Genomic DNA, 27,874 nt, shown 5'->3' with positions numbered 1-27,874 from the left:
ATCTTAGCAAATCACAGGGCGGCATGTACTGCTGCAGATCTTGCCTGGATGGACAGTCATGCTCAGATTTAAGTGGTAAAATCTATCTCAACCTAACAGGTAATGCCTGCTTAGTAATTGTTTGATTTTCACACAACTGGCACTACAAAGAGTTTCACAATTTTGTATCAGCCAAATATTTCCTTTCCCTGCCAGAGAAGCTCATAGGATAATTTTGGGCAAATTGCTCTCTGCCTTTTTTGTTTGTTTGTATTTTGCCCTTTTTATTCATTTATGATATAAAATACAAAAATACAAAAAGCAAATAATAGGAAAAATGGGGGAGGGAAAAGGGAAAAGTTTAGAAAAGAAGGGGAAAGAAAGAAAAGGCATTGACTTCTGACTCCTTTTGGTGCAGTAGAATAAGACAGTAACGATGGCTTAGAGAACATGTGCAAGATGTTCTACAGATGGCACCCTCCACCAGGGAGAATTGAAAAAATGTTCCTGGAGTGTTCACCTATCTGCTGGAAATGCAACAAACAATATGGAACATACTACCATATGTGGTGGATGTGTACAGCTGTGAAAAATATTGGAAAAAAAATAAAAGATTGGCTAGAGCAGTGATGGCGAACCTTTTTTGGCTCGCGTGCCACAAGTGGGGGGAGCACAGGGGGGTCGAGTGCGGGCGTGCCGCACCCATAATGCAACGCGCGACCACCCCAGTGCGCATGCGCGCAAAACATGCGACCACCCCCATTTTTACATTTTTTTGCCCTCCCCAGGCTCCAGGAACGCTTAAAACCACCCTCCGAGCAAACCAGAAGTGACTTCCGGGTTGCTCAGAGGGTCGTTTTAAGCGCTCTGAAGGCATCAGGGAAGCCTCGGACGGTCCCTGAAGCCTTCGGAGCCCTTAAAACGACCCTCCGAGCAACCCGGAAGTCACTTCCGGTTTGCTCGGAGGGTGGTTTTAAGCGTTCCGAAGGCTTCAGGGATGGTCCCTGAAGCCTCCGGGGGGTGGGGGAGGCTCTTTTCGCCCTCCCCAGGCTCCTATAAAGGCTCTGGAGCCTGGGGAGGGTGAAAAATAGCTTTTAAAAAGGTGAACCCAGCTGGCCAGCGCGTGCATGCGCGCTGGCCAGCTGACAGGGCAGCGCCTCGCGTGCCCTGACAAATGGCTCCGCGTGCCACTTGTGGCACGCGTGCCATAGGTTCGCCATCACGGGGCTAGAGGATATTACTTCACATCAAATTGCACTAAAACCTGAATTATTATTGTTAGGGATTATAAAAGGAAATTATGAAAAAAATACTAGATACTTAATTTTACACATTGTTAAGGCAGCGAGAATTATATTTGCACAAAACTGGAAACATAATTATATACCAACAGAAGAAAATGTAATTAAAAAATATTGGAATGTGCAGAGATGGATAGGGTCATGAAAGAACTAAAAGAGAAAGACGAATCTGAATACTACTCTGTATGGGATTTATTGTACAATTGGCTAGAGGAAAGAAGGGGAAAAGCAGGAAAGCAAAAAGAAAGGAAGAAAGATCAACAAAACAATAGACAACTATAAAACCGGAAAAGGATTAAAAGATTGAAATATAAGATAGACTATAGCAAATAAATATTACACAAAATGATGTAAATATAGTAAAAACTGTTACACATAGAATATATAGAATATTACATATAGAATGACAAAAATGTATGAAATAATGTAAATGCACAAATATATGAAATCATAGTTATAAAAGATTTTATATATTATACAAAATGACATAAATGTAGTAAAAACTGCTATACATAGAACATATATAATATTATACATATAGAATGAAAATGTATGAAATAGTGTAAATGCACAAATATATGAAGTCATAGTTATAAAAGATTTATTGGTAGAGATAAAACAGACACAACAGATAGGTAAAAAAAATGTAATGTGTTGCAAAGATGTGAAGTTTGTACAAACAAAATAAAATTTATTTTTAAAAAATACAGTAACATCAAACCTCAACTTTTTTACTTTTGCATAATAGTATAAACAAGTCATTTCTATAACAACAAACCAATCTAATCAGTAAATCCCAGTCAAATTTTCACTTGCCAGGAGATGGGAAATTAGCGTTTGTAATGACTGAATGGAAAGCCAAATTGCTTAAATTAAAATGCCCATGCATTTTTGCAAGAGATTTCCCTTCTGTGTAATGTGATCCAGATTAAAATTGGTTCATTTTCTTGCCCTGATGTGACTTAGGTTCTTTCACAGTCCTTGAAATGCCAAATCCATATCTATGCTTGAGCACCCACTGGGTTGGACAAAGGGCAGTGGTGAAGTTCAAATTTTATTTACTACTGGTTCTGTGGCCGTTACTTGGTAGGAGTGGCAGGGGAAGGATATTGCAAAATCTCCATTCCCAGCCCACTCTGGGGCCAGCCAGAGGTGGTGTTTGCCGGTTCTCCGAACTACCCAAAATTTCCCCTACCGGTTCTCCAGTACCTGCTGAATTTCACCCCTGACAAAACGTGTCCACATGTGCATGAGGATGGCAAAATAGAAATGTGGTCACTTACATCTTTGCATCAGATGTTGTTCACCTCATGAGACAATGCAGCCATTTGCACACTTACATCCTGGCACCTATAGCTTCATTTTGATACCATTTTGCTTTTATAGATGCCATTCTCTGTAAGCGAACATTGTTTAGTATATCACTTTGAAGAGACAGAATGTGAGATAAGGGAAATGTGTGTGCTTGGGCCTTGGATAGAATAATAGAATAGGGAAGAAATAAATAAGTTTTCTTATAAATATTTGAAAGAAAAAAGTACTGAGAATGGAAAAGATGATCCTTTTACTGCCAAAAGATTGAAAAGGGAGGGATGTTATATGTGGCGGAATGAAGCAGGAGATATTTGCCTACAAGGATCTCTGAGGTTTCACTGAATCTTTCTTCCTTCTAGATCCCAGCCTGACCAGGCCTTTCATCGAGGTTTTAGATACAAATCTTCCATTCTTCTCCATAAGGTGCAAGGGGCCAGAATTTAGTCTGACCTTTGCTCTTATGAACTCAGGACAGCCGTTTCGTTACCAGGCTGCAGAGCCAGGGGAAAAGGGAACGAAATTTTCTCTCTATGAACCAGGGTTGAAAGTGGCAGAACGTTATACCTGCCAGTACCACCTTACAAGCAGCTCCTTTGTCTGGTCAATGCCAAGTAAATCATTGGAGTTGCCTTTCAGAGGTAAGTCACCAAAACAGCATGTTTCCTTTTCTCTATTTGCCCATCTGAGATGGATTGAATCTCTGGAAGATCTCGGACTGGGGCAGAACTTTTAGTACCAATCGTACAGATTGGTAAATAGTAGGCCAGTCGGAGACCCTTGATAGGCAAGTATCTGTCTTGGGACGATTGAATGTTTCAGGAGAGACAAGGAAAGAGAAAGGTTGACATGAAGGCTGATGGAGAGTCAAGAGGAGACAGATCATTCTTGTTTTAATAGGTTATAGCAATAAAATTAATGTTCAGAAGAATGAGGAGAGATAGAGAGACAGAAGTGTGAATAGACACATGTTGCAATATTGACCAGAGGCTTATTTGCACTTTTGAGTTACCCCATCACCAGATTATAACAATTGTAAATGCTGAAGAATATTGCTCCAATGGTGAGTACTTGCAGTGATCGTCGGGGTTAAGCATAAGATTTGGATGATATTTTAAAGTTATCCCTTGACAGCAACTGCTGAAATTGGAAACACGGAAGGGGGCGGGGGCAGTATAAGCAATGTGAGTATTGCTTATGCAGAGAGAGGAGAGGAGAAGGGACTTGGTCAAGAGAGGACCTGCAAGGACCTTTACTGGTGGGCTCTGCTTGTCCTCTGAAGTTGATCATGTGACCAACTTGAGGTCGATTCCCATGGTGTGGCAGTGTGCCCAAAGCAGAACGAGCCTCTCTTGTTGGAAAACAGCTGGTGGCAGTTTAGGTTCTTGCTGTTATTGTCCATTGGAGGGGGGATCATATTTTATTTATTTATTTATTGGTTTGTCAAACATGTACAACATTAAGGTGACCAACTTTTTACAATGAAAAGGAGGACAAAACACGTTCTATTGTCCAAAATGCTAAGGTGACCAACTTTTCTACAATGAAAAGGAGGACAAATAAATTGGAAAAAATATATCGTAAATAAAAGAAATATTTTATTCATTGCAACAATAATACACTAAAATATGATATATGCATAATAAAAACATTTGCAACATTTTATATTGTAATTATGCTTACATGCCTGTTAATTATTATTTAAATGAGTACTTTTCCATTGAATTAATATTTTTTGTCAATGTATCATCTTCTAACAATATATTGGAAATATCTGAACAAGAAATATCCTTCATATTGAATTTTACGGCAAGTGCTACAGCTAGAGTATCAACATTCAATCTCGATTTCTCACTTGTCGAAAAATCATTGGCAATTGAAAAAAACTCTTTCAACTGCTGCATTAGTTCCAGGGCAGCACAACTAAATTGAACAAGTATAAATAAATGTTCACATGGAATATGTTCATTTTTGAAATGGCTGAAAATATCCACCCATCTTTTATCAATTTCAACATGTTGATTTCCCCATTGTATTAATTTTTCAGAATTTAAATATACATTCAGTCTTCTAATTTCTTCAAAGAGATAATTGTTGTCTATTTTAATATCTAGCATTTCTTTAGATAAAAATTCAACACAAGATTCAATATCTGTTCAATATACTTGCGATGAAGTAAAAAAACACCATTAAAAACTGTTTAATAAAATACGTCACATAAGGTGCAACAGATTAGCCTTCAAATATCGAAAAGGAGGATATATAGGAGGACACTTTTCAAGGGAGGACAGAACTTACAAAAGAAGGACTGTCCTCCCTAAAGGAGGACGGTTGGTCACCTTAACAACATAGCATGTATAAATATGAACATGGACATGAACGAAGGAAATGAATACAAATAAATGGGGACAGTAGGGCAGGGACGGTAGGCACGCTGGTGCGCTTATGCATGCCCCCTTTAATATGTTTTGTGTAGAGTGGTGCTGGGGTTCCATCCCCATTGTTTTTTTGGGGGGGATTCTCTTTTCTTTGCCAATAAATGAAGAAGTGTAGCGAATGTGTATTTGCTAAGAGATTTCACAAGAAATATTGTTAAAATCCAGAGGAATAAATGAATTTCTTTCTTGAATCTTGATTCTTTTTAGATCCTGTGATGAAAAATCCCATCATGAAGATGATACCCAGAGGGTCCAGTGGTTCAGATGGGAATCCCCCCATAGAGTCCCAGGAGCTAAGAAAAGGTCTGATTTTTGCCCTTCATAAATAAGAAAGGGGACTGTCTTTCTCCGGACTCCATTGATATAAGCTGTTGAACCAATGAGAAACTTAGCAGCTGCAACCTACTAAGCATAGTTAGGTTTAACTTTGGTTAATTATCCTTGGGACTAAGAACACAGATCTTGAACCACTCCTTTGTGGAAGGGAGGGGCCTGATGAACATCTTCAAAGATGCTCTGAGGATTGTGATAAAGAGAGATAAAATTGCTCAGACCTGGTCTGAGTTGGATTTTGTTTTTGTTTTTTTGTTTTTTTTTAATTTTATTGTTTTAATTAGACAGATAACACACACACAAAACACTCTTCAATACTTCTTCCAACTAGCATGTCGATTGGTTACAATTAAATTCCGTGCATTACTACAATCATTCTTTATATTTCATTCAAATTGAATTGTGCATTTTAAATCAAAGATCTTTATACCGTCAATATACCAACATTCTCCTTTAACTGCATTTGCTTGAAAGTACTTTTATCCAGAATCATTCGTATTTATATTATCCAATGAATAAACATTTTAACACCGACAACAATCTGTAAGAGCTACCACATTCTGCTTATTTATCGCCTAGGATTTTTATTTCTTTCCTCCATCCACCTATACCAGTGATGGCGAACCTTTTTTGGCTTGCGTGCCACAAGTGGGGGGAGCGCAGGGGGGTCGAGTGTGGGCGTGCCACACCCATAATGCAATGTGCGATCCCCCCAGTGCGCATGCGCGCACAACGCGCGACCCCCCCCCATTTTTACATGTTTTTTTGCCCTCCCCAGGCTCCAGAGGCTTTATAGGAGCCTGGGGAGGGCGAAAAGAGCCTCCCCCGACCCCCTGGAGGCCCTCTGAAGGCTTCAGGGACTATCCGGAGGCTTCCCTGAAGCCTTCGGAGCGCTTAAAACCACCCTCCGAGCAAACTGGAAGTGACGTCTGGGTTGCTCGGAGGGTAGTTTTAAGTGCTCCAAAGGCATCAGGGAAGCCTCGGACGGTCCCTGAAGCCTTCGGAATGCTTATAACGACCCTCCGAGCAACCCGGAAGTCACTTCCGGTTTGCTCGGAGGGTGGTTTTAAGTGTTCCGAAGGCTTCAGGGACGGTCCCTGAAGCCTCCGGAGGGGCGGGGGAGGCTCTTTTCACCCTCCCCAGGCTCCTATAAAGCCTCTGGAGGCTGGGGAAGGTGAAAAATAGCTTTTAAAAAGGTAAATCCAGCTGGCCAGCGCGTGCATGCGCGCTGGCCAGCTGACAGGGCAGCGCCTCGCGTGCCCTGATAAATGGCTCAGCGTGCCACTTGTGGCACGCGTGCCATAGGTTCGCCATCACGGACCTATACCATTTATCCCATATCTGATAGAATTCTGATTCTTCTTTTCACTGGATTTCTTTAGTTAGCTTGTCCATTTCAGCACAGTCCATCACCTTTCTTATTATTTCATCTTCACTTGGAGTTAGCTTGTTTTTCCATTTCTGGGCATAGGCAATCCTTGCCGCCGTTATTATATGCAATATTAAGTACTGGGTTTCTTTTTTGTATTTTGTAGGCAGGGGCCTGATGAACATCTTCAAGGATGCTCTGAGGATTGGGATAAAGAGAGATAAAATTGCTCAGACCTGGTCTGAGTTGGATTTTGAGGATATAGACCAAAACTAACATGGTTTCCAATTTCTTCCCTCCAATCAATGAGACATATGTTTTTTTTTTAATGATTGTATAATCCCTCCACTCAGAAATCCCTGGTGGAGGACTTTCCAGAGGTAGAGACTGGATGTTCAGCCACAAGTGAGCATGTCTGGAAAAGCAGAAGTATGCTTTGCGCAAGGACCATGATGACTGCCTTGAGAGCTTTCTTCTTCTCAAAATAGCCACCATTATGGTTCCTCTAATCAAAAGATGCTCACTTCCCAAATAGCACATGGGGACAATGCAGTGGTGAAATTCTTTTTTTTTTACTACCGGGTCTTTGGGCGTGGCTTGATGGGCATGGCAGGGGAAGGATACTACAAAATCCCCATTCCCTCCCCAATCTGGGGCCAGCCAACGGTTGTATTTGCCGGTTCTCTGAACTACTCAAAATTTCCGCTACTGATTCTCCAGAACCTGTCAGAACCTGCTGAATTTCACTCTGGGACAATGTCTCCTCAATACCCACTTGGCCCATTTAGTTTACCTTTGTTCCTCTGGTCATACCTTCAAACAAAACATTGATTTTCAGTCACTCAATTTTTCTAATTTTGTTTCTTGGGCCTACGTGGAGGACCAAGATCAAATATGTTCTTGAAATCCAGCATGTTTTTAAGGAATATTGCTTTGTTTAGCTGCATTGCTAAAATTGTAGGACACAGAACCTGGCTGGCCCCAAGGCAATTATGTGTGGTTACTTGCCAGTGTGTTGAGATCTTACAGAAAATAGGATGGAAATGGAAAACTGATAAAGACACCCGAGGTTATGGATCTTTTTGCAGATTTAATGGTGGATGGAATTCTGTTTCTGCTTACTCTACTCTACTGTATATTTGACCCTGGTTTTTATTCCTTAAATGTATTACACGGATTTTCAACATTCATAATGATGACTTTTCATATCCATCTCCTACCAATTTGGATTGTCCGCTGCACATTAGCTTTCTTTTAATCTTTGCAAGGGATTATTATGACTGAATTTTGAATCACAGAATTTTACTGTTGAAAAATTCCACTCGGGGCCTGGACCCCAAGAACTTGCTCTGGGCTGAAATCAGGGTTACTTGCAGGGAGTGGTCAAAACAGGAAAGAGGGTGATGTAACAATGCTGTCAAAGCCCTACTCCTTTCTATATATTTGCAATACTGATACACACTCACAAAGGGGCTGGGCTTCAATTGTAGTGGTGCAATCACCATCTTCCCTTTTTTGACACCACTGGCAGGAAATCAAATTAAATTATCCCAGGGAAATGACTGTCTCAGCTTATACCCAATGAAGGAGGTCCCAGTACCTCACTGTTTTCATTGCTGAAATGCTCTTATTGTTAGGAATTTCTTTCTAACCTTCGCTCAAACTCTGTCTTATTACAACTTACCTCCATTATTCTATGTCTTGTACTTTGGAAAGAAATGAACAAGTTTTGACTTCCTTCTGTGGGATGTCCCTTCATGGGATTTGAGAAGTTCTCCTTCGTACTTCTCTTTTCATGGCTGAACAACCTGACAGTCTTTTTTTCCCCTTCATGCCTACACCTACTGCACTTCTTCGTGCTCTCTGATTTTCCATTTCCTGGATTTATAGGTAGTCCTCAACTTACAACCACAATTGGGACTGGAATTTCTTTTGTGAAGTCATTGTGGTCATAAGTCATGTCAGACCTGATTTTATGGCCATTTTTATGACAGCCATTAATGACAACCCACAGCCATTAATGCCACAGTCATAAATGCAAATCCATTCTTCTAAATTGGTTTTTTTTGCCACAACCCCCCCCCCCCATGTTGCAAATCATGATCACATGAGCACAGGATACTGGAAACTGTCATATATCCATGCTGATTGCCAAGCATCCCAATTGCCAAGCATCTCATACCATATGACGGTGATACGGCAATAATTAAGTTATTAAGTTATTAACAACACGAAGGTGTTGAAGCCATAGGAACCCTGGGGGCAAGTGACCATGCAATATTGGAATTCAACATTATCCAAACACAAGTAGTAGAACAAAGTCAAACTAGAGTCTTGGACTTTAAGAAAGCTAATTTCAATAAACTTAGAGAGAGCTTGGGAAAAATTCCATGGATGAGAATCCTCGAGGGGAAAACAACTCAAGAAGCTTGGGAAATTTTGAAAAATGAGATTAGAAAAGCCCAGTCTAACACAATACCAATGAAGAAGAAAAACAACAGCTCCCAAAAGAAACCAGCATGGCTGCATAAACAACTATCTGACAAACTGAAAGACAAAAAAAGTAAGTATAAAAAGTGGAAGGAGGGGGACATAACTAAGGCAGAATATCAGCAAATAGCCCGAGCCTGTAAAGATGAAGTGAGGAAAGCTAAGGCTCACAATGAAGAAAGGCTTGCCACAAAAGTAAAAATTAACAAAAAAAGCTTCTTCCAACATGTTAAAAACAAGAAAAAAGTTAAGGAAACAATTGGTCCATTGCTAGGAGAAAGTGGCAAGAAGGTGACAAGCAACAGGGAGAAAGCAGAACTGTTTAACTCATGTTTTGCATCTGTCTTTACACAAAGGGATAAAACAGTCCAACCTATCAAAAGCAGCACCACAAAATTAGGAACACAAATTGAAATAGGGAAGAAAATGGTAAGTGAGCACCTGTCTACCCTAGATGAGTTCAAATCACCAGGACCGGATGGATTACACCCCAGAGTTCTGAAGGAACTAGCAGACGAGATCTCAGAACCACTGAATTATATCTTTCAGAGATCCTGGAACACCAGGGAACTACCAGAGGACTGGAAAAGAGCTGATGTGGTTCCCATCTTCAAAAAAGGGAAAAAAATTAGATCCAGGAAACTACAGACCTATCAGCCTAACCTCAATACCAGGAAAGATTCTGGAAAAAATAATCAAGCAACGAATTTGCGAACACCTAGAAGCAAACAAAGTAATAGCCAAAAGCCAACATGGATTTGTCAAAAACAGATCATGCCAGACTAATCTTATTGCATTCTTTGATAATGTGACAAAATTAGTGGACCAGAGGAATGCCGTTGATATAGTTTACTTGGACTTCAGTAAGGCTTTTGATAAGGTAGACCATAACCTACTACTAGATAAAGTAGAAGAATGTGGGTTAGACAGCATCACCACCAGATGGATTGGTAACTGGCTGACCAACCACACTCAACGTGTAGTTCTCAATGGAACTGCATCTACATGGAGGGAAGTATGCAGTGGAGTACCCCAAGGCTCTGTTTTAGGCCCAGTACTCTTCAACATCTTCATCAATGATTTGGATGAGGGAATAAATGGGGAACTCATCAAATTTGCAGATGATACCAAGCTGGCAGGAATAGCCAACACTCCAGAAGATAGGCTTAAGATACAGAAGGATCTTGACAAACTTGAACATTGGGCACTATCTAATAAAATGAAATTCAATGGTGAAAAGAGTAAGGTTCTACATTTAGGCAACAAAAACGGAATGCACAGGTACAGTATAGGTGATACCTTACTCAGTAGTAGTAACTGTGAAAGGGATCTTGGAGTCCTAGTGGACAACCATTTAAATATGAGCCAGCAGTGTGCAGCAGCTGCCAAAAAAGCCAACACAGTTCTAGGCTGCATCAACAGAGGGATAGAATCAAGATCACGTGAAGTGTTAATACCACTTTATAATGCCTTGGTAAGGCCACACTTGGAATACTGCATTCAGTTCTGGTCGCCACGATGTAAAAAAGATGTGGAGACTCTAGAAAGAGTGCAGAGAAGAGCAACAAAGATGATTAGGGGACTGGAGACTAAAACATATGAAGAACGGTTGCAGGAACTGGGTATGTTTAGCTTAAGAGAAAGAAGGACTAGGGGAGACATGATAGCATTATTCCAATATCTCAGAGGTTGCCACAAAGAAGAGGGAGTCAAACTATTCTCCAAAGCACCTGAGGGTAGAACAAGAAGCAATGGGTGGAAACTAATCAAGGAGAGAAGCAACTTAGAACTGAGGAGAAATTTCCTGACAGTGAGAACAATTAATCAGTGGAACAGCTTGCCTCCAGAAGTTGTGAATGCCCCAACACTGGAAGTCTTTAAGAAGATGTTGGATAGCTATTTGTCTGAAACGGTATAGGGTTTCCTGCCTAGGCAGGGGGTTGGACTAGAAGACCTCCAAGGTCCCTTCCAACTCTACTATTGTATTGTATTGTATAAGTGCAAGAAATGATTGTAAGTGCAAGGATTGGATTTTTTCAGCCCCATCATAACTCCAAATAGATCTCTAAAGAAATGATCTCTAGTTAAAGATTACCTGTACTTTATCATTTACTAGCCGATAATTCGGCGTTGCCCGGGTATTTATTTATAGGGGTAAATGTCCGGACCAAATGTAATTTCTAATGTTAGATTTCCCCCCTTACCCCTTGTGGAGTACTGTGAAACAGTTACCATGGCAATTCCACTACTCTACAGTAGAAGCCATTTTACGGAAGTATAGTAAAGCCATTTAAAGGCACAGCAGACTGCATCTTAACAGAACACATACCCTGAGGGGCGTTAGGGGTGTCTTACCCCCTCATTATTTCTGTGGGCTGAGACATCTTTTCAATGCTGCTTTAAATGCAACTTTTCCTCCTGTCTCTCTAGGACACTCTCTTGCTGACTTGCTGTGTCTAAAAACAGCTGACCAACACTGGTGGGTGGACTCATTGCTTCACCAGTAACACTCCACCCCACAAACTGTCTGTCACCCATGGGATTATTTTATTGTTGTTGTTGTGTCTAATATGTGAGACTGCTAGAACTGTGCAAATAAGGAGCTACAGTACATAAGGAGTTTGTGTAATGCCTAATTAGGGTACAGATCAAGCATTATACAACAAAACCCCAGTGCCTGATCATGTTTGCTCTCGAAAAGCTAAAATGGACATAAGAGAGAAATCAGAACTAATTGGAAGAAAAGAGGGAGGTGTTCGTAGAAGCCAAAAATGCCTCTTAGGAGCTCAGAAGGTCTCAGTCCTTACTTCATCACCATCACTACAGTTGCTACAAAAGTGGCATGTAGCAAGATGAAAATACTACTTCAACACTGAATGAGGTAAATCTAAAGCATCCTTGGCTATGGATGGATGAGCAAACCTATGTCGTGAGGATGTGTCCTTCAAGGCATCTTCAAATATATATATATTTATATATATTTATTAAATTTATAGACCGCCCCCTCTCCCCGAAGGGACTCGGGGTGGTGTACAGACCACACAATAAAAACAGTATACAAAATTAAATATTCTTAGATACCCGTAAAATCAAGTTAAATACTAGGCTGTACAGTATGATTAAAAATTAAAACAACCTAAAAACCTACCCCTAACAATTTAAAATACAGGCTAGAGGGACACAAAACTACAGTTAGGCCAGGCCAGCTAAGCTGAACAGGTGGGTCTTAAGCTTCTTACGGAAGGAGCGGAGATCGGTGGTTATTCTAATATCGGGGGGGAGGTCATTCCAGAGGGTCGGGCCCATCACAGAGAAGGCCCTACTCCTGGGCGTCGCCCGCTGGCACTGCCTAGTGGATGGCACCCGGAGGAGTCCCTCCCTGTGAGAGCGAATCGGCCGCAGGGATGTATGGGGCAGGATGCGATCCCGCAAATACCTAGGTTCTGTGCCATGGAGCACTTTAAAGATGATAGTCAACACCTTGAAACGCACCCGAAAAGCCACAGGTAGCCAGTGCAGCCCGCGCAGGAGAGGTGTTACATGAGAGTACCTAGTACCTCCCATAATTGCCAGCGCGGCCGCATTCTGGACCAACTGCAGCCTTCGGGTGCATCTCAAGGGAAGCCCCATGTAGAGGGCATTGCAATAGTCCAGTCAGGACGTCACTAGCGCATGGGTGACTGTGTGCAGGGCACTCCGGTCCAATAGGGGGCGCAATTGGCGCACCAGGCAAACCTGGTGGAATGCCCCCCTTGCCAGGGCTGCCACATGACAGCCGGGCATCCAGGAGGACGCCCAAATTGCGTGCCCGCTCCACGGGGGCCAGCTGTTTGCCCCCGATGGCCAGTGATGGAATCCACTGGTTGAACCGGGGCACCGGTAACCACAGCCACTCCGTCTTGGAGGGGTTGAGCTTGAGTCTGTTACTGCCCATCCAGACCCGTACGGCCTCCAGGCACCGGGGCATCATTTCGACGGCCTCGTTGGGGTGGTTCGGGGTAGAGATGTACAGCTGAGTGTCGTCAGCGTACAGATGGTACTCGACCCCAAAACCATGAATGATCTCACCCAGCGGCTTCATATATGTGTTGAACAGGAGAGGCGAGAGGACCGACCCCTGCGGCACCCCACAAGTGAGCGGCCTCAGGGTCGACCTCTGCCCCCCTGTCAGCACACATTGTGCTCGGCCAGAGAGGTAGGAGGAGAACCACCACAAAACGGTGCCCCTCACCCCCAACCCCTCTAGGCGATGCAATAGGATACCATGGTCGACGGTATCAAAGGCAGCCGAGAGGTCTAATAGGACCAGGATGGAGGATCAACCCCCATCTCTGGCCCTCCAGAGATCATCCACCAATGCGACCAAAGCCATCTCCGTGCTGTGGCCGGGCCGGAAACCGGGCTGGCGCGGGTCTAGATAATCAATTTCCTCCAAGTGGCATGGAAACTGTTGTGCCACCACACTCTCTACAACCTTCGCCAAAAAGCAAAGGTTGGAGACAGGACGATAGTTAGCTAATATAGCTGGGTCCAGGGAAGGCTTCTTGAGTAGGGGCCTCACCACCGCCTCTTTTAAGATGGCTGTCAAGAACCCCTCTCTCAAGGAGGCGTTGACCAACTCCTGGAGCCAGCCTCATGTGACCTCCCAGGATGCCAGTATAAGCCAGGAGGGACACAGGTCCAATAAACATGTAGTGGCTCGCAGTCGTCCACGCAGCCTGTCCATATCATCGGCAGTAACAGAGTCAAACTCCTCCCAGAGTGGTCCCTCAAGACTCGCCTCCGACGTCCCTCCTAGACCACTGAAGGGGACCCACTCGCTACGGATCTGAGCGATTTTGTCCTGCAGATATTCCCCAAATTCCTCTGCTCTACCCTGCAACGGGGCTTCCCGCGGCCTCTGTAAAAGGAGGGAGTCACCCGAAACAGGGCGGCAGGGCGGTTGTCTGCGGATGCAATAAGAGCGGCACAATATTGACGCTTGGCCACTCTTAATGCCACAAGGTAGGTCCGTAAATAGGCTCTCACCTGTGTTCGGTCAGATTCAGAGCGTGAAGATCTCCATCTGCTCTCTAGGCGTCTCTTGTGGCGCTTCATTACCCTCAGCTCCTCGGTAAACCAAGGGGCCTGGGTGGATCGCTGCCGCAGGAGAGGCCGCAAAGGCGCAACCCGGTCCAAGGCCCCGGCAGCCGCACTGTTCCATGCGGCCAACAGGTCGTCCATCCGGGAGCGGGTCAGGACTACAAGAAGTGGCCCAAGCTCCATCTGGAACCTATCAGGTTCCATCAGGCGCCTGGGGCGGAACCATCTAGGACATGTATATAACATTTCATTAAAAAACCCCTAAGTTTTCGCTTCCTCCACCTCTCTGGATTGATAAATCCCTCATCAAGGTGGGCCCTCGAAAGGGCAGAGGGCCATACTTGCGAGAGGGGGGACTCCCGCAGAAAGATCAGGTCTGCCCTCGAGTATATGATAGGCCATAATTCAGCAGGGCCTCAGATCGATTAAGGGTGCTACAGATGTTAAAATATATAGTACATAATGCACTGAATCCAGTAAGATGCAGAAAACCAGAGCTTGGGTACAGGTGGTAAACTGGACCAGTCAGGTGCCGAAAGGCCAAAGTCCTAGGTGGGGATGGTGAGCTTGTCAGATAGTCAGATAGTCTGCTGATGGTAAATGATAGGTGGCCAGTAGGTGGTCAGCAGGGGGCAGATGGTCAATAGGTGGTAAACAGGGGGCAGATGGTCAGTAGATAGTAAGCAGGGGGCAGGTGGTAAATAGGTGGTAAGCAGGGGGCAGATGGTTAGTAGGTGGTCAGCAGGGGGCAGATGGTCAAAACAAGGTAGGCGGCCAGCAGGAGGCAGATGGTTCTCCTGCCAGACCTCTGGCACTGAAAGCCTCCTGCTAGCCACCAGCGAGCCCCCTGATTCCTGTCCGGCCTCCAGTGCTGAGAGCCTCTTCCGTCGCTCCTCCGCTCTCCTCCGTTCTCACCACAGGCCAGCATCTGCCATTCACCATTCCCTGCGTGCTCGGTGTCTCAAGCCGCCGCTCCAAGCTCCAGGCGCCATTTCCGCCGGCCTCCAGCGCCCCGGCTGGCCTCCAATCTTCCCGCCGGCCTCCGGCGCTTCGGACTGCCTCCAGGGCTCCTAGCTCCAGGCTCCCGGCCCCCCGAGACACCGCCAGCGCCGACATCAGCCCGCATGCCCCCGAACGCCACCAAACGCACCAGCCGACTTCACCCAGCCGTCTCACGTCCAGCGTCTCCTACAGCGTCTCCCACAGCAGCTGACAGCAGCTGGCCGGCGCTGACTCACTCTCCCGTTCTCCCGCTCTCTCACTCTCTCACTCTCGCGTTTCTCCATTCTTCTTGGTCGCCAGACCACCCTGGAGACCCATTTGGGTCGCGATGAAAAGCCAAGGTGGTCGCTTACTGGACCCGGTCCTCGAAGATGGCACAGAGGACCGGTAGCATCCCTGCTCTCTCAAACGAGCCCCGCAAACATACGGAGCTCAAGGGCAGACCGCCATTGCTTGATTAATCTACCTTAATCAATTGTGTCTAAGTCCTTTTTGTCCTCCATTAACTTACCCTGTCCCAGTTACTTTATTTTAAAATGCTTATAATAAAGGATTTTCTACTTAACTCCTACTTAATTGCCCAAGAGGGTTTATCTATCAAAATAATCTCTGTAAGGGGCAGATGTTGTTGAATCACCATGCAGAATCAACAACTGGTTTGTCAGTGAGAAAGGATGCTCAAAAGTTTATCTAAATAGTAGATATGTTTCTCACCATAATTTATCAATGAGCACATATTTATATACTCCTATAAAATCAAACCAGGACATAATGACTTAGTTGGCAGAGCTATAATATACAGAACTCCCCCGCTGGGGGAGATCATCCGTGGTTTTGGGGTTGAGTACCATCTGTACGCTGATGATACTCAGCTGTACGTTTCAACCCCAAACCACCCCAGTGAGGCTGTCGAAGTGATGTCCCGGTGTTTGGAAGCCGTCGGGGTCTGGATGGGGGACAACAGACTCAAACTCAACCCCTCCAAGACTGAGTGGCTGTGGCTACCGGCACCTCGGTTCAGCCAGCTGATTCCAGCGCTGGCCATAGGGGGCGAACAGCTGCCCCCTGTGGAACGGGCGCGCAATTTGGGCGTCCTCCTAGATGCCCGGCTGTCAATGGATGACCATGTGGCAGCCGTGGCAAGGGGGGGGCGTTCCACCAGGTTCGCCTGGTGCGCCAATTGCGCCCCCTCCTGGACCGAGAGGCCCTACGCACGGTCACTCATGCACTGGTGACGTCTCGCCTGGACTACTGTAATGCTCTCTACATGGGGCTTCCCTTGGGACCCGCCCGAAGACTGCAGCTAGTCCAGAACGCAGCCGCGCGGGCAGTCATGGGGAGTACCAGGTACTCCCATGTAACACCGCTCCTGCGCGAGCTGCACTGGCTGCCTGTGGTCTTTCGGGTGCGTTTCAAGGTTTTGACCACCATCTTTAAAGCGCTCCATGGCATAGGGCCCAGTTACCTGCGGGATCGCGTCCTCCCACATACATCCCAGCGGCCAATTCGCTCTCACAGGGAAGGGCTTCTCCTGGTGCCGTCCGCTAGGCAATGCCAGCGGGCGACGCCAAGGAGTAGGGCCTTCTCTGTGATGGGCCCAACCCTCTGGAATGACCTCCCCCCCGACATTAGAACCACCACCGACTTCCGCTCCTTCCGGCAGAAACTAAAGACTCACCTGTTCCTACTGGCTGGCCTGGCATAATTTCAACGCCTATCTCCTAGCATTTATATTTTTACTGGTTTTTAAGGGGATTATTCTGTAGACTTAATTTTATTGGGTATTGGGATTTTAATGTCTGTTTATTTTAATTATTTATTAGCAATACAGTCCTGCACATCTTTTATCCTCCTCTTATCCATCTATTTTATATTTGTATATATATATTGTCCATTTAGTAATTTTAATTGTTTTAATTTTGTTCTTTGACATGGACTGTACACCGCCCCGAGTCCCTTTCAGGAGAGGGGGCGGTCTATAAGCGCTAATAAATTGAATTGAATTGAATTAGAACAGTTAATGAGAAGAATGATTTAATTTTACAAAAAAAATCATTTACTGTATCTTATAAAAACCGTGAGAAAAGTCATGTTAATCTATAGTAGCCATTGTTTTTTGGATTTGATACAGAAACTCAGAGAAAGTAGGGCTGTTTGAAATGAAAAATGAAGAATAAAACACAAATGTTTTGGCTTTACAGATATTATTAACTCATACATATGGGTACGTATGGCTGTGGGCCTTTTCCTGCTTGTCTTGTCACTGCTGCTCGCGGTATGGTACAAAAGAAGAAAAAGTAAGTGGAGATAATATTGTAATAAACATGGTTAGAGAAAAGTGGATAAATAGTGTTCTAAATACTTAGTATACTAAGTATGGTCTGTAAGCCTCATGTTATGACTGCATTGCCTTCATTTTCAGAGAGCAGCATAAAAAACTTCTCAATAAAAGATAATGGACAATAGTATCAGAGAGATAAGCAAAGCACATTTTTAGACCCTGTGGTTTAAAGAGAAACTTGAAGTTTGCTAGGAATAGGTGACAAAATTAGAAAACTTTTAATATTGGTCCAGGAAGGTTTTTTATAATCCAAGAGAAAAGACTTGTATATCTCTTTACTTTCCCTAATTGCAGAGTGAAAGATAATTAAGAAAAAACAAAATAGGATATGAACATAGGCTGGCTTAAAGAAGTTAAAGATTTTTTCCCCACAGAAAGAAGCTATGAAATCTATGAATTTGTGAAAGAATCATAGCAGAGGTGGTATTCAGCAGGTTCTGACCAGTTTTGGAGAACCAGTAGCAGAAATTTTGAGTATTTCGGAGTACTGGTAAATACCCTCTCTGACTGGCCCGCCCCCATCTATTCTCTGCCTCCCGAGTCCCAGCTGATTGGAAGGGAATGGGGATTTTGCAGTATCCTTCCCCTGCCACGCCCACCAGGCCACCAGGCCATGCCCACCAGGCCACCAGGCCACGACCACAGATCCGGTAGTAAAAATGTTTGAATACCACCACTGAATCATAGAAAGGATCTGCCCCAGAGATTTGTGCTTTCAGAAGGAGCTTAGTACTTGAGAGGCTAACATCAACCTTGCAAATCTCAACGTGCAAAGCACCCTTATACAAATTTTCTTTATATGTAGTTGACATTGTCATTTTATAATTTTGAGTCCACAATTTTTGCCATTTTTCTAAATCAATCCCATGTCCAAAGTTTTTTCCCCAGGCTAACATAGTTCCTTTCACTTGTTCTTCATATAATTTCACCTCTAATAAATAATCATAAAATTTTTTAATTAATTTTTCATCGTTACCTGTTAAAATTTTATCTAATTCAGTCAGTTTATCATAAAAACCCTCATTTTTTCGATCTTCATTGTATCTAGAATGTATTTGCACATATGAGTACCAATTGAGTTCAATACCTTCTTGTTTCAATTCTTGTATAGATTTAAGTTCACCCTCTGCATTCAATAATTCAGCATATCTAACTGCTTCTTCCCTTTTAAATATTATTGGATATGAAAAGGCTTCAATAGTTGATATCCAGACTGGAATTTTCAAGTAGTGCGACCTCTTAACCTTCTGCCAGTTTAATAACAGAGCCTCTCTTATAGAATGGTCTCTAAAGTAACCATGTTTTTTAGTTCCTTTATACCATAAGTATGCATGCCATCCCAACAGCAAGTCATGACCTTCTAGATTCAAAAGCCTATCATTTCTTAGCATTATCCATTCCTTGATCCACATCAGACTAGCTGCCTGATAGTATAACTCCCAATCAGGTAAACCCCACCCTCCCCTTGATTTGGAATCTTGTAACAATTTACATTTTATTCTTGCTTTTTTCCCTTGCCATATAAATTTCAACACTATTTTATTTAATTCTTCAAAATATCCTTTCCCCAACTTAATTGGAATAGTCTGAAACAGATATAACAGTCTAGGTAAGATATTCATTTTCATTGTTGCGATTCTACCAATCATTGATAATTGAAGATTCTTCCATTTCGCCAAGTCTGTTACAATTTGTTGCTTCAATTTAATATAATTATCTTCTTTGAGAGTGCTGCACTTGGCTGTTAGGTGAATCCCCAAATATTTAACTTTATTTGTGATTTGCATTTCCAAATTTTCCGCCAATTCTTCTTTTTGTTTTCGGGATATATTTTTTGTTAAAATCTTTGTTTTGTCTTTGTTTATTTTTAAACCTGCAACTTTTCCATACGCCTCGATTTCTCCTATCAGTTTAGGTGCAGATTGAAATGGCTCCTCAAGAATGAAGACTAAGTCATCAGCAAATGCTTGCAACTTGTATTCTTCCTTTTTAATGGTCATTCCCTTTATTTCTTCCTCTTCTCTAATCTTTCTATTTAGTACTTCTAATGTTAAAACAAAAAGCAGTGGTGACAGTGGACAGCCTTGTCTCGTACCTCTTTTAATTTCAATTGGATCCGTCAGCTCTCCATTTATCATTATCTTGGCTGTTTGCTTGTGATATATCGTTTGTATGGCTTGAATAAAATTCTTACCAAAATTCATTTGTTCCATTTGTTGAGTCATAAATGTCCAATTCACGTTATCAAAGGCTTTCTGCGCATCCAAGAAAATCAAAGCCATTTGCTTCTCAGAGTGGGCCTGATAATATTCTAAGGTATTTAGAATTGTCCTTATGTTATCTCTAATTTGCCTCTTTGGTAAAAAACCATTTTGGTCCGAGTGGATAAACCCATTTAGGTATTTTTTCAGTCTCTCTGCCAGTATTGAGGCAAATAGTTTATAGTCTGAGTTCAACAAGGAGATAGGTCTATAGTTCTTAATTTGCGTATGGTCTGCCTCCTCTTTGGGTATTAATGTAATATATGCCTCCAACCATGAATTAGGTATTTTACTTTCAATCATTACTTCATTCATGACTTCTAGTAATGGAACGGCCAAGGATTTTTCTAATGTTCTATAGAATTCCACAGGAAGGCCATCCGGTCCCGGGGCCTTCCCATTATTTTGTCTTTTAAGGGCCTCAGTTAATTCCATCATTGTTATTTTATCTTCAAATATAGTTCTAGTATCATTTGGTATTTGGGGGAGTTTGGCGTTTTGTAAATATTGTTTCACTTCTTTCTCTTCTATGTTCTCTTGTTCATACAACTTGGCATAGTAATCTTGAATAATTTTCCTTTTTTCCATATTTCCATGATGCAATTGTCCTTGTTCATCTCTTAGTTGTAGTATTTTCTTGGTCTCTCTTTCTTTTCTCAGTTTATAAGCCAGCCATCTGCCTGGTTTATTTGCATTTTCAAAATAGTTCTGTTTGGCGCCTCTGATTTTTTGGGCCAGGTCCTCCTTTTCCAATAGGTCAAGTTTGTGTTTTATTGTGTCCATCTTTATTTTAATCTCTTTCTTTTGTGGAAATTTCTGTAATTCTTTTTCCAATGTGCTGTAATCTTTTTCTAGATCCTTAGACACTTGTCTTTTCTTTAAGTTTCTCTTTCTTATATAGTCTATTATCAAACCTCTAGAAAAGGCCTTCATTGTATCCCAAAGATTCTGTAAAGACGTATCTTCTTTTTTGTTTTCTTTAAAGAAGAAAGTCAATTCTTTTTCCATTTTCTTTACAAATTCTTTCTCTTTCAATATCCTGTTATCTAGTGTCCATCTCGATCTTCTTCTTTGTTGTCTCCAACCTATTGCCATTGGATTGTGGTCTGCCCAGATGTTTGGTTCAATCTCCACATCTAGTGCGCTGCTGGATATGCCCGTTGAAGCCCAAATCATATCAATTCTAGAGAACGATGAGTGTCTATTTGAATAAAAGGTATATTGTTTTTTAATGGGGTTCCTTTCTCTCCACACATCTTTTAGATTTATTTCATCCATCATCCTGAAGAAGGACTTTGGGAGTGTTTTTCTATTTTGTTTTGTTGTTTTGTGGGTCTTATAGTCCAGTTTCTGGTCTACAATACCATTGAAGTCTCCCATCATGCAAATGTCAGCATAGTCTAGATCAGAAATTTTCTTGTGGATTTTTTTATAAAAGTCATCTTGTTTTTCATTAGGGGCATAGATTCCAATTAGCAGTATTTTCCTAGCATTGTCCATTATTTCCACCATTAAAATTCTTCCATCTTCGTCTGTGTAGATTTGTTTCGCAGGGATTTTATCTTTAATGTAGAAGGTCACACCTCTTTGTTTACAGTCCGCTAACGAAGTAAAGTTTTTTCCCAGTTTTGGTTGTACTAATAAATGACTATTACTTTGTTGAATATGTACTTCTTGTAAGCAAATTATATCTAATTTTAATTTTCCTAATTTATGGAATATTTTCGTTCGTTTACATGGCGAATTAAGTCCATTTATATTAATTGAGAGTAATTTTATTCCTTCCATCCTTATGTTTTATATATAGGATTTATAGCTCTAGTTGATCTTGGTTCCCGTTGTGCTCTACTCTCTACACCCCCAACAGCACCTTCTTCAATGTCAATTCCACCTACAGCACCCTCTGTCCTCTCAATTTCGGTTATGGGTAGATCCAGCAGTTGCACCGGTGGCTCTTCATTTCCAGGCTTCTCTGGCTTTCCTCTCAAATGTTCTGTGTAGAAAGCTTCTGCCTTCTCAATTGTATCAATTCTATATCTCTGTCCTTTCCATACAAACATGAGGCCTTCCGGAATCAACCATCTATAGTTAACTCCTATTTTAAGTAAGGCTGTAGTCAAGAATTGATATTTTCTTCTTTTCTCTCTCACCCGTCTTGGTATTTGCTTAAGAATTGCAATCTCCTTGCCTTTGTATTGCAGTTTTTTATCTCTTGTGTTTTGCAGGATTTGTAGTTTTAGTGCTTTTTTCGTAAATCTTACATGGACCTCCCTTGGGAGGGAGTTCCTCGTTGCATATCTTGTGTTAACTCGAAATGTCTCATCTATCCCGTCCATTATCTTCTCCTCAGGTATCCCTAATATTTCTATGAGAATTTCGGATATTATTTGTGGCAGATTTTCACCCTTTTCTTCTACTATATTTTGAAACCTCAAAAAATATTCAGAGCGCTCCATCTCCAGTCCAATTATTACACTGCTTTCTGTTTCCACTTCATTCAATCTGGAATCAAACTCTTCGTCCCTCTTCTCTCTCTGCTTCTCTCTTTCAGCAATTTTTTGCATAACATCTTCTTGTTTTTTGACCCACTGTTGTATATCTTTTATATTTCTCTCTGCTTCGTCTGTTTTTTTTTCTATGTTCTCCATCTTCGTTTCCACATTGTCCAACTTCTTTACAAGTGTATCAAATTTTTCATCAGAGCTTGTTTGAAGTTTCTGTATTGCTTGCATAATTGAATCTAATGATATGGTCTTCTCTTTTTCCTGTTGGATCATAGATTGTATTGATCTTTGTCCTCCTGCCGGTGAGGAGGCAGGGGTTGTTGTTGTAGAACCCACTGGTGTTGGCTTTCTACTCATCTTGCTATTTTACTCTCTCTTCTTCTTCGTTTTGTGGTTCAGTCCAATTGCAGTTAACACTAGAAAAAAAAAAAGAAGGTAGAAAGGGGAAAAGAGGGGAAAAGAGGAAGAGGGGGGGAAATAGGGGAAGAGAGTGTATGGTAGTTAGATAAAAGTAATAGGGGGAGAAAGCAAGGTTTGATATAGGATATAAGAGAGAGGCAGAAGAGGGAGAGGGGCACAAAGAGAAAGTGAGTGGAAAGGGAAAGAAAAAGACAATCTGTATAAGAAAAATAAGGGTGGGTAAATGGAGCGGGAGGAGAGAAAAAAAAATGTATCTCTGTTATTTCAAGAAGAAAAAAAAAAGGGGAAATAAGAAAAATGGAAAAAGAAAAAATTGCAGACCAAGGAAGAAAAAAAAAGAAGGAAAAAATTGTTCAGCGCTTCCAGGCTCCAGGACTTCAAAAAAAAAAAAAAGAAAGAAAGAAACAAAAAACACACGCACCAACTAGAAAAGGGAAAAAGTCATCACATCCCCAGGAGAATAGTATAAACACTTGGTGTAATTTCCAAAGTCACTCCAGTTTTCTCTTATCAGTCTTCCAAGATAAGTTTCCAGACCTTACAGCTCCACAAGGAACAGCCTGCAAAAACCATCTGTGTTCCTTGCTTCTTATCAGGTCCTGACCTTGAATAAATGTCTTTTTCTCAAAATAATCCCAGCTGTAGGAATTGGCAACAATGTTTCAAAGTCCGCTAGATGGCAGTGTTAAAGTAACAGTGTTAAAATGTATCCAGTCCCTAGCCCCTCGAAGCGCTGCCTAAAAGAGAAAGTTAAGCTCAGCACAAAGAGGAAAAAAAAAAAATCTTTCAGGCATTAAAAGGTATATAAGAAAAAAGGCTCTGATAAAGTCGCTTTAAAAAAAAAAGAAAAAATAAGGAAGGGGGGGTTAAAAATAAAGAGAGCTTCAACCGCAATTGTAACAACAGTAATGAAAGTCCCGTCTGGTTTCCAGTAAATAAAAAGGGAAGAACAAAAAGCCCAAATGGTTTCAATTAGCTCTATTCAAACCCGCCGCTAAGTCTTCGGTTATTTTCTATTTCCTTTAATCTTCCAAATTAAGAGTGTCCTCTGTATAATTTAAGCAAAAAAGAAAAGCTTTCTTCAAGTACTCTCACCAAACCACGGCATGCTTTCTCTCTCTCCTGCTCTTGCTTCACGGAGCCGTCAGCCGCTTTGGCAGCCCGGGGGCTGGCTCCTGACCGCAGGCAAAAAGGGGTTTCACCAGGGTTTCCAGAGACTTTGCGAAAATTTCCCCTTACCTCCCACTGTCTCTTCGGGACAGCTTGGGTCCAATGGACCGTCCAAACGATCAGGATTCAACGGGTCATCTGGAGTAACCAGAAAACCCGTGGTAGCGCATCTTGTATAAGATGTTTTATAGGTGGCATTTATCCCCATCGAGAATAGCAAGAATGTCGAAGAATAAGTCTGAAAAATGCTGGAAATGTCAACATACACCGGGCACATATTACCACATGTGGTGGACTTGTCCTGAAGCTAAGAGATACTGGACTAAAATACACATGTGGCTGGAGAAAATGATACATAAACATATAGACTTGAAACCAGAACTTTTCTTATTGGGAATAATACCAGAAACATACAATAAAGACTTGAAATATTTGATCATAAATGTCTTAACAGCTGCTAGAATTGTATTTGCTAAATACTGGAAAAATGAGAAAGTACCAACAGAGGAGGAAATTGTTCGGAAGATAATGAACTGTGCAGAAATGAGTAAACTTACATTTGAAATTAGAGAATTAGAGGATGAGCAATTTTATAAAGTATGGGACTTGTTTTATCAATGGTTGGATAAAAAAACTTGGAAGTGAATCTTTTCTTTTTCTTTACCCTATCTTATATGTAATAATAATAGAAAGTTATACTTAATGTTCTGAAAAAATCTCTCTCTTTTTTCTCTCTTTTTTTTTTCTCTTTCTATACATATTAAGCCTTTATTATGAAATAGACCATTTACTTATACGAGATAAGAATAATAATGTATTTAATATATAAGAGTGAGATGATTTAAATTGTTAGGTATGATTATGGCTGGTGACTATTTTATAATATAAAATGGAATAATGATGATGTAATGAACAATGGATGTGAATATAGATTAAAATATTTAATGACTACATGGATTGACAAATAATAATGGGAAATTAAATTTGGAGTTGAGGATGATTGGAAACTTTAAGATTAATGGAAAATAGAAATGTCTTATATGAAGTAATGAGTTTCTTTTTTTCTTTGACTTAATCTCCACTTTTATCTTTGAGAGAATGGTGATACAATTTTATAAAGACCTATTGCTACTTAGTACATAATTGTAGAGATAAAGAAATAAGGGTTGTCATAAAAGAAAGAATACTATGGTAACTTGAACATGCAATGCTCAATGAAATATTTAACTATATTTAATGGATAATTAGTGAACGCATCCTTAATTGTAAAAACCATCGCACAAAAACTTGTAACCAAACGACATGCTTGATGAAAATGTGTTTTTTTTTACTTCCCTGCTCTTGTACCTTATGTGTTGTCTTGTCTTTTTAAAGAAAAATAAATAAACATTTATAAAAAAAAAAAAAAAAAAACGTGCAAAGCACCCATTCCCACTGTCTCTTTTTACCACCTGAGAAGTTAGGATGGATCCTTTCTAAACTTCTTTCTCGGCCCATTGTTCATTGACCGAACACAGGTAAGAGCCTATTTGCGGACCTACCTTGTGGCATTAAGAGTGGCCAAGCATCGACATTGTGCCGTTCTTATTGCGTCCGCAGACAACCGCCCTGCCACCCTGTTTCGGGTGACCCGCTCCCTCTTGTCTCAGAGGCCGCGGGAAGCCCCCTTACAGGGAAGGGCAGAGGAATTTGGGGAATATCTGCAGGACAAAATCGCTCAAATCCGGAGTGAATGGGTCCCCCTCAGTGGTCTAGAGGGGATGTCGGAGGCGGGTCTTGAGAGACCATTCTGGGAGGAGTTTGACTCTGTTGCTGCCGAGGATTTGGACAGGTTATGTGGGCGACTGCGAGCCACCACATGTTTATTGGACCTGTGTCCCTCCTGGCTTGTACTGGCATCCTGGGAGGTCACATGAGGCTGGCTCCTAGGGCTAGTGAACGCTTCACTGAGTGAGGGGTCCTTACCGGCTGCCTTGAAAGAGGCGGTCGTGAGGCCCTTACTCAAGAAGCCTTCTCTGGACCCAACTGAGCTAGCTAATTACCGTCCTGTCTCCAACCTTCCCTTTTTAGCGAAGGTTGTAGAGAGTGTGGTGGCGCAACAGTTCCCACGTCACCTGGAAGAAACCGATTATCTAGACCCGCGCCAGTCCGGCTTCCGGCCCGGTCACAGCACAGAGACAGCCTTGGTTGGGTTGGTGGATGATCTCTGGAGGGCCAGGGATAGGGGTTGTTCCTCTATCCTGGTCCTATTAGATCTCTCAGCGGCTTTTGATACCATCGACCATGGTATCCTATTGCACCAGCTGGAGGGGCTGGGAGTAAGGGGCACAGTTTTGCGGTGGTTCTGCTCCTACCTCTCCGACCGGACGCAATGCGTGTTGGCAGGGGAGCAGAGGTCGACCCTGAGGCCGCTCACTTGTGGGGTGCCGCAGGGGTCGGTCCTCTCGCCTCTCCTGTTCAACACATATATGAAGCCGCTGGGTGAGATCATTCGTGGTTTTGGGGTGGGATACCATCTGTACGCTGACGATACGCAGCTGTACATCTCCACCCCGAACCACCCCAACAAGGCCGTCAAAATGATGTCCCGGTGCTTGGAAGCCGTACGGGTCTGGATGGGAGGCAACAGACTTAAGCTCAACCCCTCCAAGACGGAGTGGCTGTGGCTACCGGCCCCCCGGTTCAACCAGTGGATTCCATCACTGGCCATTGGGCGCGAGCAACTGGCCCCCGTGGAGCGGGCGCGCAATTTGGGCGTCCTCCTAGATGCCCGGCTGTCGGATGACCATGTGGCAGCCGTGGCGAGGGGGGCGTTCCACCAGGTTCGCCTGGTGCGCCAATTGCACCCCCTATTGGACCGGGATGCCCTTCGCACAGTCACTCATGCGCTGGTGACGTCCCGTCTGGACTACTGCAACGCTCTCTACATGGGGCTCCCCTTGAGATGCACCCGAGGACTACAGCTGGTCCAGAATGCAGCCGCGCGGGCAATTATGGGGAGTACTAGATACTCCCATGTAACACCTCTCCTGAGCGAGCTGCACTGGCTTCCTGTGGTCTACCGGGTGCGTTTCAAGGTGCTGATTACCATCTTTAAAGCGCTCCATGGCACAGGACCTAGTTACCTGCGGGATCGCATCCTACCCCATACATCCCTGCAACCAATTCGCTCTCACAGAGAGGGACTCCTCCGGGTGCCGTCCACTAAGCAGTGCCAGCGGGCGGCGCCCAGGAGTAGGGCCTTCTCTGTGATGGGCCCAGCCCTCTGGAATGACCTCCCCCCCGACATTAGGACTACCACTGATCTCCGCTCCTTCCGCAAGAAACTCAAGACCCACCTGTTCTAACTAGCTGGCCTGGCTTAACTACAACTCTATTCCCTAATCCTCCTGGCAATTTTTTAAATCTTAGGGTAGTTTTTAAGGTTATTTTAAACTTATTGTTATTGTATTAATTTATGAAATGTGATATTGTGTTATGAGTTTTTATACCTCCTCCATGCAACATATAATATTTATCTTTGATTGTACGCTGCCCCAAGTCCCTTCGAGGAGAGGGAGCGGCTAACAAATCTAATAAATGAATGAATGAATCTGCAGGCTCCCCCTCCTTTTATCTGCTTGTTCCCTAGGCAGCATCTCTTCCCCTTGCAAGCTCATTCCCACCCACCATTACATCCCCTCATGTGCTTGTATTGCAACACATAAGGAAAGTATGCCTTCTAAGCCTTTCTTTTTCTTTCTAGACCCTGGATGCTGGGGAACAACTGGATTAAGTCTCCTATGCTATTTTGAATCACCAGCAACGGAAAACCCAACAGGCAACCAATCCTAGGCGAACCTCTGAACCTTGCTTATATATGCATCAGTGGTC

The 27,874-nt window shown here is 42.7% G+C and overlaps 1 protein-coding gene across 1 annotated transcript; it reads left to right on the top strand.

Moving 5' to 3' along the window:
* The first annotated feature begins 15 nt into the window (after positions 1–15).
* Positions 16–27,874, top strand: LOC309382265 (uncharacterized protein). Its single transcript, XM_081933857.1, has 5 exons — positions 16–99; positions 2,954–3,232; positions 5,237–5,332; positions 17,507–17,602; positions 27,747–27,874. Exons 1-5 carry the CDS (start codon positions 24–26, stop codon positions 27,833–27,835), a joined length of 636 nt encoding a protein of 211 aa, XP_081789983.1. The 5' UTR covers positions 16–23; the 3' UTR covers positions 27,836–27,874.

The sequence above is a fragment of the Natrix helvetica genome (assembly GCF_964273705.1).
Source record: "Natrix helvetica genome assembly, chromosome: Z".
NCBI lineage: Eukaryota > Metazoa > Chordata > Lepidosauria > Squamata > Natricidae > Natrix > Natrix helvetica.
Note: the sequence above shows the minus strand (reverse complement) of the source record. Positions and strands in the feature narration are given on the sequence as shown.

Bases quoted from the DNA above. Each gene is read 5' to 3' on its own strand.
- LOC309382265 (XM_081933857.1), top strand. From the start codon at position 24: ATGTACTGCTGCAGATCTTGCCTGGATGGACAGTCATGCTCAGATTTA. The intron at 5,333-17,506 runs GTCTGATTTTTG...TTGGCTTTACAG, and splicing joins GTCCCAGGAGCTAAGAAAAG to ATATTATTAACTCATACATA. The intron at 17,603-27,746 runs GTAAGTGGAGAT...TTTTCTTTCTAG, and splicing joins ATGGTACAAAAGAAGAAAAA to ACCCTGGATGCTGGGGAACA.